The sequence below is a fragment of the Cryptomeria japonica genome, chromosome 10 (assembly GCF_030272615.1).
Source record: "Cryptomeria japonica chromosome 10, Sugi_1.0, whole genome shotgun sequence".
NCBI classification, from domain to species: Eukaryota; Viridiplantae; Streptophyta; class Pinopsida; order Cupressales; family Cupressaceae; genus Cryptomeria; species Cryptomeria japonica.
The window spans coordinates 27,595,046-27,609,896 of record NC_081414.1 but is presented as its reverse complement, the minus strand read 5'-3'; the positions used below and the strand labels follow the sequence as shown (position 1 = coordinate 27,609,896).

The 14,851-nt window shown below is 40.0% G+C and overlaps 1 protein-coding gene across 1 annotated transcript; it reads right to left on the bottom strand.

Moving 5' to 3' along the window:
- Positions 1-120: 120 nt before the first annotated feature.
- On the bottom strand, positions 121-4,720 carry LOC131044274 (ABC transporter G family member STR-like). Its single transcript, XM_057977564.2, has 4 exons — positions 4,352-4,720; positions 2,682-2,861; positions 2,139-2,407; positions 121-1,987 (listed from the first exon to the last, which is right to left on the bottom strand). Exons 1-4 carry the CDS (start codon positions 4,718-4,720, stop codon positions 121-123), a joined length of 2,685 nt encoding a protein of 894 aa, XP_057833547.2.
- Positions 4,721-14,851: the final 10,131 nt, after the last annotated feature.

Below are 14,851 nucleotides of genomic sequence, written 5' to 3'. Positions count from 1 at the left end.
AAAACAAGAACTGAACCAAATTAGGATGATCCCCCATTGGAATGCAACACCAACGGCTAGAATGTGATCCTCAAGTTTAAACGAGCAGGCATTAGCAGGCACAGGCAAAGCATAGAGCACCTATTTTCTCTCGTTCCTGCTCCAGAAACGGAGCACTAGATAGAACATAAAGCGGTAGAGAACACCCCAGGCAAAAAGAATGAGAATGTCGATCCAAAAATTCTTCTGACCAATGTCCATGGTGTAAAGCACATCGTCACCGAACAACCCACATGTTTTATCAGTCATGTTCTGTGGAAGCGGGATCTTATGTTTAATCTGGCCAAGAGGTCCCGGCTGAGGAACGGGTGGGCCATAGTTGTAGCACTTGTCTCCATTAAACTGGTTCAGCAGTAGAGCCTCAAATGGGTACTTTATGGCGGAGATGTAGTGTATCCATATCCAGTATCCTGGGATAGCCGATTTCTTGAGGAAGAAACCACAGTTCAGAAAGAAAATGGCGGTCGTTGCAATAACAACCGCATATCCTGTGATATAGCTTGGAACCGTGGCGCTAACCAGCATGACATAGGCGTTGGTGGAGACAAGTGAAACAAAGAGAGTCATCCAGTAGTAGAAAAAGTTTCCTTGTAGATTCAACCAGACCTTATATGTAAGCGCCGCAAATGTAACAGCCTGGACTGCGAAGAAAGGCAGGTATACAAGAAAGGAGGATATGACGTAGGAGGAGGCTCTGTATGCGTTGTGAGAGGTTTCCCTGATGAATATAAAGCGCTCTTGTATGAAGGTAGGGACTGCATCGTTGGATGAGAAGAAAAGCAGGCAGACTGCGAATATATAGAAGGAGAGAATGTGGTTCACGTTCTTTATGCCATTTTTTTGGTTGAGGTTTTCAGGGTTGAATTTTTCAGGGTTGAGGTTTTGGAAGAGAGTGGCGAGGACTAGGGCCATGACGGTCAAGACTATCTCTCTAGAGAGGAAGAGTTCCGGGGTTCGAATCACGTTCAGGAGGTTGCGCCATGACAGCACGGCTACTTCCCGGACCCACGGGTTGGCGAACTTGGAGCCGTGGTCGAGGCCATCATCATCGTCATAATAGTCATCACCATCATCATAATAATCATCATCATCTTCGCCTAGGTCGCTCATGCTTATGAACTCATCCTGAGGTTGCTTTTGTACGGAGAAGACCGGTACTGCAGTTGGGTGTTGTTTTGAGATGGGTGACTCTTGAGGGGTCTTGAGCATGTAGCTCGAGAACGGGGTTTGGTTAGGAGTCTGGGTGGGTGTCCGCCATGAGGTGGCGGACCACATTGCGGACCGCCCCGGGGTTGCAGATCGCCTTGGGGTTGTGGTCGATCGCCCTGGAGTGGTTGTAGATCGCTTCGAGGTTGTGCGTGGTGTTCGCCTTGGAGTTACGCCCGGTGTCCTACCGGGTGTCCTACCTGGTGTCGACCAGTTGGGTGCATGCCCAGGCGTGCGCCATACCGCATTCGAGAAGCCCTTGTAGAAGTCCGAGGCCAAGCGAGGTGGCCTACCACTGTGCAGGTATGATTTGCGTTCTAGAGAGTGGTCTGAATCTTCTTCTGAATCGTCTGGGATGATGAGTTTTGGTGGTACTTTTGGTTGGGATGTCTTGGCCCCTCCTCGCTCTGGCACTTTTTGTTGGGTTATCTTGGGCCCTCCTTGCTCTGGAACTTTTGGCTGCGTTGTCTTCAACCCTCCTTGCATGGTATTCTTTGCATGCGATGCCCTTGTGCTTCTGCGGGCTGGTGTTCTCGGTTGTGGTGTCTTGGCAGCTTCGCTAGGTTTGGTTCCATCTCTTTGGTAGGCAAGAAGTGGATCCAATCCCACAGTCGATCCCTCGTACTCTTTTATGACGTCCAACATGTATTCTATGGTATTCTCCCCCTCAGGTACCTCCCTTCCAAATCCTGACAGGTACTCCTGAACGTTATTCGGACCGCCCATGTACAACAGATGTCCCCTGTATCATATTCGGAAACAATTAGTAATTGTTAATGATGTCAAATTTTCACTTTCACGATCAATAATTAATTCTTGATCATTCAAAACTAGATCTGCTCTATTTTAACTAGATAGAACTAGAAGCATTCCTTATGTTTTTTTGGTAATACCTTGAAAGAATGATGAGGCGGTCGAGAAGCATTTGAATCCTAAAGGAAGGCTGGTGGATTGTCATGATGACAATGCTGCCCTTCTTTGCAATGTCCTTCACTTTTTCGACGACGCTGAAGGCGCTGGTAGAGTCGAGTCCAGAGGTGGGCTCGTCGAGGAATAACAAAGAGGGCTTGTGAATTATGTCCACCCCTATCGACACTCTCCTCCTTTCTCCCCCGGACACTCCGCGCCTGCCTTCGTCTCCGATGTACGTGTGCATTGCACTCTGTCGAACAATTAATGATATAAGATTTCTACAATGTTTTTGGATTAGATTGATCAATATTTTAAATCACATATTATGGTTAATCATCAACATGAAAGAAACTTTCTTTTATTTTGATAATAAATCATAAAATGTAATCTGAAATATTGATAAAACACTTACACATTAATCTAAAAATAACATAAAACTCTATCAAATTGTCATAAAATTAATGTCTATCCAATATAGTAGACCAGTATATATAATAACAATGATATGAGTCAATTATCCAGACCTTCAAACCAAGTTCATCAACCAGCTCTTCAACTCTCTCTCGTTTCTCAGCAGAGCTCACAGAAGGAGGGAGACGAATCTCGGCGGCAAACAGGAATGTTTCGTAGACGGTGAGCATAGGAAAAAGTTGGTCGTCCTGCATTACGTATGCCGATATCATTTTCATGTAGCTTGTACTCACCTGCACAAAAAACACACATATATCATGATAAGAGTTATCTCGATTGAACTATATGCTAGTTTCAAGTCAATATTAATCACAATATTGCCTATAATTGTAAATTAACTATAACATTATTGCATCTAAATGATGTATAATTTAGCAACATGATAGATCATTTTTTTCTAGGAATGTGATGATTGAGACTTTGATTAATAATAAGACTAAAAATGTTAATTTAAGTCCTTTTATGTAAAATAAATGGAATTTCTTTCTAATATTAAGATCAAAAAGCTTTATAGAAATTCATGGGTAGATCACCAGTCATGTTAGAAGGAACTTTGAAAATTTTCTTAATAGTTAAAAGCTTGTTAATGAATTGGTTATAGTCATGATCATTTTTTAGAAATATAGTTTTGCATAATGTCTTTCAAGTTAGGAACACACGGGTCATTTATAGAAAGATCAACAAAGAGAGATTAGTAATGTCCATGAAAGATCTCCATAATATTAGCTTGGTTACTTGTAACATATTATTTTCTTTTTTCTTCTCATAATTGTATTCTTTATTAAAAAGTCAACGTTTCTCTTGTTTTGTTTGTCATAATATCTACAAGATCACAACATTATAATATTAATTAATCTTTTTTGTCTTACATAATTAGAATATTTTTAAGTATATGCCTTAATTAACATATATATAAGATATTTAACCAAACGATGACCCTAAAATAAATCAAAATTTATTATAGAAGAATGATTTTTGATAAAATTACATAATCATATTATTATAAAAATGAAAAATTATTGGGAGATGACTCCACAACACAATGGTTAGCTGCGAGCCTCCTACATGGGAAGTCTTGGGTTTAAGTCTACTTGACTAGTTCTTAGCTCTAGGGAAAAGTTAAAAAATACCGCTTTGGCTATGACTTATAAAAAAAAGAAAATAAAAAAATTACAGTAATGATTTTGATGAAATTATTTCAATAGTAACACTACTTTTAAAAACAATCCTGTTAATTTTTTTGGGGAGAAATTATAAAACCTAGAGATGTGGGTTTTAAGCTCAACTCAACTACCAGCTCTACGAGGTTAATTCTCAAAAGATCTACACAACAATAACATAATCATCTAAAAAAATTTGAAGTCATACAAAATATGTGATCTGCTTTGTCAATTCTCTAATAACTTCTTTCCACATTGGATAAATAGCCTTTGATTGGACACCCCGACCATTATTTTCGAATTTAAAGAAAAGAAAAAAACTATAAACCTCTATGATCAAACCTAACTTCAATCAAAATGCAAGGGAACACAAATCTCAACCAAATTCAAAAAGTACATGAAACACTCCCAAATCTGTGACTTTTGAAGCAAACTTTAAACTTAAGACACATGTTATTGAACAAATTTTTAGATTAAATCACATATATATATTTTTCATTGCACATTTCGAATCACACTCAATAATTATAAGATAATCAACCATAAAAGGTCATGGCGCTTACCGGTCTGCCATCGACGCTGACCGATCCTCGGAGGCTGCCAGAGGCGATTCGACCGGCAAGAGCGTCAAGAAAGGTAGATTTACCGGCTCCACTGGGACCCATGACGGCCGAGACCTGTCCTCGCAGAGCCTGGCCGGTAATCTCATGCAGCAGGTCGACTTCCCTGGAAATATTTGTGCCGTCCTTCTTGATTTTCTTGGTAACAGTGTATGACAAATCTTGGAACTCCAGGCCCTGTCCGTTCCAACGCGGCTCTGGCTTATTATCGGGAAAAGAAGAAGCAGAAGCAGGAGGAATTGGATGATGATGGTGTTCTGTTTTTGCCATAACATTCTCATCCATCTCCAGCAACGCCTGCAATCTCCCCATTTTCGACTCACTCTTTTGCAAGCCTTGCATGAATTCGAGCCTCTTTCCTCCAACACGCACTGTTTGTTGTTGGGCATTAAATGTACAGGACCTGCTCTTACTAACAACGTTGATGGCAGTTTCGAAGTACAAGTAGATGTGATCGACGATATCTCGGAGGAAATGGTGCGGCCATGATTGCTACCAGTCAAGAGCTTGTGACAAAAATGTCGATAATAGCAACTTGGTCGAAGTTGGTATTGTTTCGTCGAAAGCGAAATGTCTTTGATTTCCACGTCCACAGTTGTAATTAGTGTGGGCAATAAGACAAACATGGGGGATGGGGTGTCAAAATGATTTTTTAATTTTTTACGTTTGTACTAAACAAATCTCCAAGAGAACCATACAAGAGCATGGGCTTTTCATCGATAATGTTTAGTATATGGTTAAAATCTTGTGGAAATAGAAACTGAAGAAAAAACATACAATCCGTTAAAACATCTATGCGAATCTAATTAAAAAAGATATCAGATGTATTGAAGAAGTTTTCTTTTTTTCTCTTTATGGAAAGACAATGGATGGGAGTGGTATTTTCAAGGGAGTATTGTTTTTATCTTATGGCAAAGAAGAATAAAGTTTTCTTCTTTATTTTTTGATGTAATTGATTAATTAAATTAGATTAATGAACAGTAACTGTGGTGTAGATAATTTATAATGAAATGTAAGTAATGAAAAAGTAACTGTGGTGTAGATAATTTATAATGAAATGTAAGTAATGAAAAGTAAATGTGAAGGAGAAATATGCTTAGTTTTGTAATCAATTTAATAGAATAAATTAGATGTGATGTAAATTTTGGTTGTTTGGTATAGAAAAATAGGTATATTGGATGTGTTCTCTATTTAAATTTTTGTGCTAAACTTTCATCATTTCCTAGTCAAATTTACGAGTTTGGATCATTACCACACATGTGGATTTGATCTTGCTATTTATGTGCCCCTTATTTCTTGATTCCTTGATTCTTTATGTGTTGTTGAATGTCTTAGACTAATGGTGTTTATAACACCTAGGAGAGATTACCAAATTGCAAGGGTCATGATCTCCTAGACTAACTCCATTATTAGGACCAACTTTTATGGTCAAAAAAATGATTAAAGATAGTGATCTTTAGGCATGAAGTGTTCTAGAATGACTATGCAAATTCTAATTCCTTTTAGAGTACCCATCTAAGTGATTCTAGCATGTTTTTGTACATTAATGGAAATGGTAATTGTTAATGCTTTTGGCTGATGAATTAATGCAATTAAATGCCTTTTAATGTGAAGAAATGAAAATAAATCACATAAATGTTTATTTATCCAATTCATAATGGCTAGTGAAGTGGGTACGAGTTGACCAATTTTGAATTTAAATTTTAGAATTTCAAGGGTCAAATTTTTAGATGTGGGATCGATCTTAAGGTATCGTGCACACACACCTCATAGTTGCACAAGAAAAATGGGGACCTCTTTTGATTTAAGATTTTTAGTAGTTTTCTAGTCCCTCTTAATTTTTCAATTTGTTTCTAAGTGAGCTTGAACTCTAGTTAGTCTATTTGGTTCAACTCTCTTTGAAAGTAGTTAATTTGCATGATTTAGATGCATTCATTTGTTGTGTCCTCTCTTGTTTGGGTGAGCAAGATGACTTTTGATAACTTCAATTAGATGGGAGTAGTGTGGCTCTTTCAATCTTTTAGAAAATTATTAAGGGAATAACCTTGAAAGGAGGGTATTGACACTACAATGAGTTAGTGTCTTTGATACTCTTGTGCCTTCACAATGATATTGCTTTGAATTGACCCTATTAAATTGTTTTAATTTTCTAAAAATTTGATGGTTATATCCTTAACGGTTTATCTAAAGTCTAAAACCCTTGTTGGCTTAAGTCTCTATGTTGTTATTTTATATATCGAATTTGAACCCTAAATATTGCAAACCCTAGTTCCAACCATAAATCCTTAGATCTATAATGAAATTTAACAACACATCAATGAAGAACCATTAAACATGCAAAATCATAAAATAAATCAAATGATACCTTCATACATTCTGTATGCGGGAAAAGTGGGCGAATAAAACTTAATATGTGAAAATATTACTAATACTAGTCCACACACACACAAGACTTCTTGATGCAAGCTATGGAGTAACGTAGTGTTACTCAGCTTCCCAAGGAGGGTCCCATGGTTCTCTATCTCACAATGTCCCTCAAACCAATGTTTTTGCTCTCAGATCACTGAGCAAAATGGTTTAGGGATGGCAAATATGAGAACGAGAGATGCCTTTGATAGATTTTAGTATGAAATGGAGATTAAGCTATGTATGATTCTAAAATGCAATACACTAGATGATAAGATGACGAGGTTAGTATGAATACTATCCTAACATGCTATATTTAGTCTATGATTGAGCTAAAATGATAAAGAAAGTACTCTAGCATGCATATTTAGTCTAATTCCTGATCTAAAAGAGGCTAAATGAGGAGCATATATGAAATGAGAAAGCTTGAAAGAATTTGAGCATAAGTATAATGCTTCAAATTTGAAAGATGATTGTTAAGAATGGAGGAATGAGAGCTCTATTTATAGCACAAACAGGGCAATGGATGGTCAGGATTGAATGGTTTAATCAAGGGCCAGGTTTGAAAGTTGGGGATCCATGTGCTCAATTGGCACCAATAAAATGGTGGCAAGTGTCAACATAGGATTGGGTTGAGAGAAGAGGTTGGAGGCATTAAAGGCCCGAGAAGACCTCATGGTTATCTAAAGGCTAAGGGTCAAGTCTAGATTAGGATTACCCAATGGATTAAGAGTTAATCCAAGGATAAACCTTTGTGCAAATGATTAAGAAATAATCATGGTCAAAGCATTAATGGCTTGATGAGACCTTTGGGTTGGGTAGAGGTTGAGTCAAAACAAATGTTTTAACCATGTGGGAGGGTTTGAATTAACCATTAATGGTTATTGGAGACTTTGGGGATTAAGTGGTTGAAGGTTGGAAGCCTTCAATGGTTTTCAAAGACTTTGAGGATTTAGTAGTTGAAGGTTGAAAACCTTTAATGGTTATCAAAGACTTTAAGGTTTTTGAGAAGTGACTTCCCTTTGCTTAGGGATGTGACAAAGTTTAGAGGAGGGTTAGGTTAATTAGAAGCGATCAGAAGATTCTAGAAGGGATTAGGAAGGGGTTTGGGATTTTGCAAGTGGATGGAGAGATAATAGGATTTAATTGAATTAAATAATTTCATTCAATTTGGTTGAAGTTTGGGGAAATTAAATAAATTAGATTTATTCAATTTAGGATAACTATTTAATTAAATTTGAATTTAATTAAAAGTAGATAGGGGGATTTAATTGAATAAAATGATTTATTCATTAAATGGTATAGTGAATTTAATTCAAATAAATTGAATAATTTATTTAATTAAATAGAGGAATGTGGATAGTTTAATTAAATTGAATTTAATTAAATAGAGAAATGAACATAAAATATTCATTTAGGAATATGGTCATTTTTATATGTCTACATTTTGCCTCTCTTTGAAGTGACGTGTGTGCACATGTTATTTCAAAGAAAATGATGTGTTTTTGTGATTTTATGATCAAATGCAATTTTTGTGTCGCTCTTTTGATTTGCAAGTCGTGCCCCAGATTCGATGTGTGATGCCCCCTCGGGAGATGAATCAATTTTGAAAATTTTTGATTTAATTTGATGAAGTTCATATGATGTGTATGATTTCGTGCAAGTAAAAAGTGTGCAGATTGATTCATCTCTCGATAAGTTACAACTGTTTTGGTATAGGGGAGACCGCGACCATATTACAGGTCCCTACGGCTAACCCTAATTTCATTTTCCTCCTATAAAAGAGATTTAGGGATTGATTTAGGTTTATTTGTGCTTTGTTGATTGTGAAGAAAGAGAATTTGCTCTGGAGAGAAAATGTCGATTCCCTATCACAGACATCGTTTCGAGCGCGTTCGGAGGTACTGGAGGCCTGTAGCACGTGGACCACCAGTAAGTCAACGTTTTTGACCCCTTTTTGATTTTTTGTTTTGTCGTTTTTGGTCATTTTTTGAATTTCAAAGTTCAGGTGTTACGTTTTAGCGCGTCTAAGGTCCACAGTAGCGCATGCGAAGTGTGAAGTAGCGCATCAAGTTTAAATTTAGGAGTTGCGTCCGAAAATTGTAGGTTAGCGCATGAAACTTTTAGGTTAGCACGTGCAAGGAAAATAGCGCATGTGAGGTATGAGGTAGCGCGTCGCGTCAATGGGGTAGCGCATAGGTTTGACCTAGCGCATAAGGACCGCAGAGGGTCACATAGGGAAGGGGGTTTAGAGCGTAGGACTAACCTAGCGCATAGGGCTAAAAGGGTAGCGCTTAGGAGGGATAGATTAGCGCGTGAACAGAGTCTAGCGCATAGGATGGGTCAGGTAGCGCAACGAAGGAAAAGAGTAGCGCATAGACAGAGTCTAGCGCATAAAACAGGTAGATTAGCGCGTAGGAGAAACAGCCTAGCGCGTGGGGGTGTGTTAGCGCATTGAAGATCTGTTTTAGCGCATCAGAAAAAATTTTGCAGTGTTGGCTGATTTGAAAATTTTGTTTTGTTTGTCTGTCGTGTTTTGATGAATATATCCAAGATGAGTATATGTATAACTTGTTTTGATGTGCAATTTTCCAAGTTATGTATAGATATCAATCTGTTGTGTTGATCAAAAATGATGTAGTTGCGTGTTCAGTTTCAAGTTCAATGTATGTGAAAGCCTGAGTTGTGTTACAAGCCAATATGGGTTGGAAACTTGAGTTGTTTTACAAGCTGATATGGGTGGGAAACTTGAGTTGTTTTACAAGTTTATGTGATTTTGGTACTTGAGTTGTTTTACAAGTTTTGATATAGTTTTTGAGAACTTGAGTTGTGTTACAAGTTGATATGAAATGATAGGTTTTTGAACTTGATGTAGATGAGCAAATTGTTTCATGTTGTTGATGTAAGTTTGATTTTGATATCTTTGTGTGGATGTGGAAACTGATATTGGATATGTTTTGTTTGTTTTGACAGGAGCGATTGGGGGTTGTTCAGTTGAGGGAGAGATTCCCGAGACCGTGGACGTTGATACCGAGACTATCACAGGCAGATTTGGATATCATAGAGAGATGTAGATTGACCTCACTTCTTACAGGAGAGATGACAGTGACACCAGAGGATTGCTACCGGATTTTGCGAATTCCTGTAGTAGGGGCACTACTTCCCTATGAGTAGTTAGAGGAGGGTGGTACAGAGGCACTGCACCAGATTTTCCAGGATGACACAGTTTATGGGTACGAGATTCCCTGGCAGGAGTTTTTGGATTTGGGTTATGCACCGCTGCCATCTGTATTGGCAAGATTTATTGGGGGATTCCTTTGTCCTGATCGCAAGTCAAAGGGATTCTCGGTGGGATGGGGACTGGTTTTGGAGGAGATGGTGACGCAGGGCAGGAGGTTTGCATGGGGTCAGCGATGCTGGCGCACTTATACAGGAGTTTACACGAGGTAGTATACCTCGGTTACAGTAGCTTGTCAGCAGGAGTGACCCTATTACAGGTATGGTGCTAGGAGCACATTCTAGTAGCTAGGCCACTGGCAGACAGAGACAGGCCCGTAGGTGCAGCATATGCCTACGGTTATAGAGGTCTAATTGTCCAGTGTAAGCTGGGCAAGCTAGAGCATTGGAGGAGGGTTTTCGATGATATAGATACGGTCACCTGGAGACCGTATATAGGTTGTGAGGTATGGGCGGAGGATGGGCTGGAGATGCCCTTTGTTTTTATGACCCGATATTTGATTGGGAGGACCCTGTTCGTTATTGAGCGGTTTGTGGTGACCCGAGTTTTGCGACAGTTCGGACGCCAGCAGGGGATTCCTTAGGGAGCGTGCCTGTATGCACAGAGGCAGCAGGATGTGGCCGATTGGGGGCCAACTATTGACAGTGCGGTGGCCATGGAGGAGTTTGTGGGGATAGCTGGGCAGATCTGGGACTATGCCCCAGAGATTCAGGACACCGGGATGACAGATGAGTTCGCCCGTCTGTTTGCTGCGCGGGCAGTGGAGAGGATCTTAGATCTAGAGGAGATGAGGCCAGCGTTTGACTCGGATGGGGAGGAGGGAGACGGGGGAGATGATGGAGATAATGGAGAGGATGGAGGAGGTAGAGGAGCTAGAGGGAGGCGGGGAGGTAGAGGTGTGGAGAGAGCGGTACGGCAGGGGAGGATTGAGAGGGGGAGAGGAGGATTGGCTATCAGAGCCGGGAGAGAGGGGAGAGTGACGGAGGTGCTGGCTGCAGTGGGGGGTGAGGAGGAGATGGTTAGACCAGCATAGAGGAGGAGGGTAGATATACTCCCACCTCCAGTACCGAGGACAGGGCGAGTGGGAGGGGTTCCTCCAGCATAGGTACCACTGCGGGTTCGAGTGCCAGGTCATGTGGAGGATGCACAGATCCGGACCCTGCAGATTACCGTTCAGCAGCTGCAGACGCAGATTTTGACCTATCAGCGGCAGATTTCTCAGTTGACCACTGAGAGAGATACTGAGATAGAGCGGCGAGGACGAGCGGAGGAGGCCTTGGCGAGTGTGCAGAGAGCAGCGGCGGGTGGTCCGATGAGAGACACCCTGAGAGAGCTGACGCAGAGAGTGCAGGAGGTTGAGTATTATAGGCGGCATTATGAGGCTGCAGTACCCAGAGATCGACAAGTGGAGAGCTTTGCACAGTCGAGATCGAGTCGATCTCGAACTGCTGGGACACGATCTGAGAGCCGAGGTGTGACGGGGCCGGTGAGACAGGACCCTCCGGGAGATCCAGGGGCGAGTGTATCTGGAGCGAGACAGGACCCTCCTCGAGATCTAGGGGCGGGTGCAGCTGGAGCAAGACCATCTCCGTCAGGAGATAGTCATACTTGAGAGACAGGGTCTCTGTTGTATTTTTGAGCAGTTTGTTATTTGTTGTACTGGACACAGTGTGTGGACACATTTTGTACATTTTGATCAGTTTTGAGATATATATACGGCACCATTTTTGATCATGTGATGTGTTGATATGGATGCATTTATTTGATGTGATGATGCAATGCTTAAATATATGATGTAATGTTATGATGCAGGATGTATGCTTTTTATATGCTGTAAGATGTATCTTGAAAATGAGATGTATGTTTTTAATATGCTGCTAAATGTATCGTAATATGTAAATGATTTTAAATGATATGGAATGATGTGTATGCAACTAATTGTAAAATGATGTGCAACTATTTGTAGAATGATATGCAACTAATTATTTTTGGAGCATCCCTCATTCTGTATTTGCCATCCAATATAACCATATTTTTGCTTTCTTTGTAAAGATCATCACTGAGCATTGATTTGTTTAGGATATGTTGAAAATTTATACAAGCATAATGGTATAATTGAACCATAATGACCTGAGAAAAATTTACATGATATTTGATTTTGCAAGATAGCACAAGCGTCAAGGTATAATTGAACCAGGACGACCTGAGTGCGTATTGCGTAAACAGACAAGATTTGATCATTTGTATGTGTGAAGTGGAATCAAGCCTTCAGTGATATTGGACGTATCATGTCTCGAGGCATGTATTCACACAGTACAAGTGATCGCCTCCCAGACAGAAAACAAAGAAAATATTGGAAGTTTCCCACGATCTCTAGCTGTGAAGCATTTAGTGAGACAAGGAAGAGAATCCAATAATGCACAAAGTTCAAAATGCAAAACTAGTTTAAGATTTTATGCTATAGTGCAACATTCAGTACTTCAAAAAATCATCCATCCATCCTTAGTAGTTTTTTGTGTTTTGTGTAGTTTTTGTTTGGCAATGAAGCGTAGTTGTTTGTTGGATGTCATGCTGGTGAGTTTTGCATTTAGTCTTGATGTCTTGAATGTTTGCAATATTGATACGATTTACATGCCCCTTGCTGAGTGTGCCTCTTGATGCGAATACATACAGTGATTCCAAGCCATGGTGTTTTAGTGGTAGGAGGATATTTATAGAGAAATCGGGATATTGACTATGCTAAGTATGTCCTGAATGGATATTTGCTAAGTGTCGGGCGATGGCCGATAGTGTTTGTATGGACAACATGGTATGGAAATAGATAGAGGAGCCGTTCTTTCACAAGGGCGCCTGTTTACTAGGTTTTCACCCTTTGTTTTTATTGTACTTTACTGTTTTCTTTTTTGGGGTTTTTTTGTTTGTTTTTGGTTTTTTCCGTGTACTAGGCTACTTTAAGTATAGTACCTTTTCAGATGGATGCTGTTAGTTGGGTCATCGAGCACATCTCCTTCAGAATTGGTTAACTGATAAGCACCTGATCCATAAACGGACATGATAACATAGGGACCTAACCAGGTAGGTTCAAATTTCCCTTTCTTTTCTCGATCTTGCTGATTTCTTGGATTTTCTTTTAAGGACCAGGTCACCAACCTTGAAGTTGCGGGGAATGACCTTGTGATTGTAGCTCCTGCACATGCATTGTTGATATGCTTTGAGATGAGTATAAGCATGTTGGCGTCATTCATCCAATAGCTCAAGTTCTTGTAGACGATTAACTCGATACTCTTCATCTGGGATTAAGCCTTTCAAAGAGACTCTGAGAGATGGGATCTCTACTTCCAGGGGTAAAATAGCCTCAGATCCATATACCAATGAATATGGTGTTGCTCCTGTAGGTGTGCGAATGCTGGTCCTGTATGCCCAAAGTGCTGGATTGAGTTGTACATGCCAATCTTTGCCTGCATCATTCACCGTTTTCTTGAGGATTTTCAATATTGTCTTGTTAGATGCTTCCGCTTGTCCATTTCCTTGTGGGTAATATGGTGTAGAGAACCTATGTTGGATTTTGAATTTGTCACATAGTTCTTGGACATCTTGATTTTTGAAGGGCCGTCCATTATCTGTGATGATTGAATTTGGAATACCATATCTGCAGATCAGATAATTGAGGATAAAAGAGGCAATTTGTTTCCCGGTCACCGTGGTCATGGGAACTGCTTCTATCCATTTGGTAAAGTATTATGTTGCTGTTATAATGAATTTGTGTCCATTTGAAGAGGACGGATGAATTTTGTCAACTAGGTCCAATCCCCACTGGCAAAAGGGTCGGGATGTTGTAAATGGCTGCAGTTCCTGTGCTGGTGCATGTATTAGATTACCATGGATTTGGCATTTAGGACATTTCTTGGCAAAGTGATATGAATCTTTCTCCATTGTAGGCCAGTAGTATCCCATCCTTAGAAGCTTTTTAGCAAGAGTAGTGCCACTTGAATGTGTGCCACAAATACCTTCATGAAGCTCGTGTAAAGCCAAATCGGAATCATTATGATCAAGACAACGAAGAAGAGTACCATCGAGACCTCGATGATATAAAGTATCAGCGGTAAGGATGTAACGGGCAGCTTGTCGAATAAAGTTACGTTTTTGGTTACGGGATTGGTCAATGGGTAAGATATTATGCTTGAGGTAGTCGTATATTGGTCCATATAACGGAGAATCTGAACCAGTCAAGGCATAGATAACATGGGATTCAGAGTGGTCATAGGCGGGGGAGATTAGTTGCTCTACCAGGAACTCATAACGACTCTATTGCTCAGGAATTTGTAGTAGCGAAGCGATTGTAGCCATTGCATCAGCTGCTTTGTTGTTCAACCTTGGTATTTGCTCGAAGGTGATGTGCACAAAATACTGTTTGAAGTCATCCACCATTCGTTTGTAAGGTAGTAGCTTGTCGTCCTTTGTCTGATAGTTGTTATTGATTTGATTAATGACCAGTTGTGAGTCTCCATAGACTTTTAACTCTGTGATTTTCCATTCTACGGCCATTTTGATGCCTATGACCAGTGCTTCATATTCAGCCACATTATTTGTGCATGGAAACATAAGTCTGTATGATTTTGGCATAGTGTGTCCTTCAGGAGTGATGAACAGAATGTTGACACCTGAACCATGTTGAGTGTAGGATCCGTCAAAGTATAGGGTCCATTGTTTAGTAGAAAGAGCAAGAACGTCCCTATCTGGAAATTCGATCTCCATGGTTTGTTTGCCTAGTAGCGGTGCGTCGGCCAACTGATCTGCAA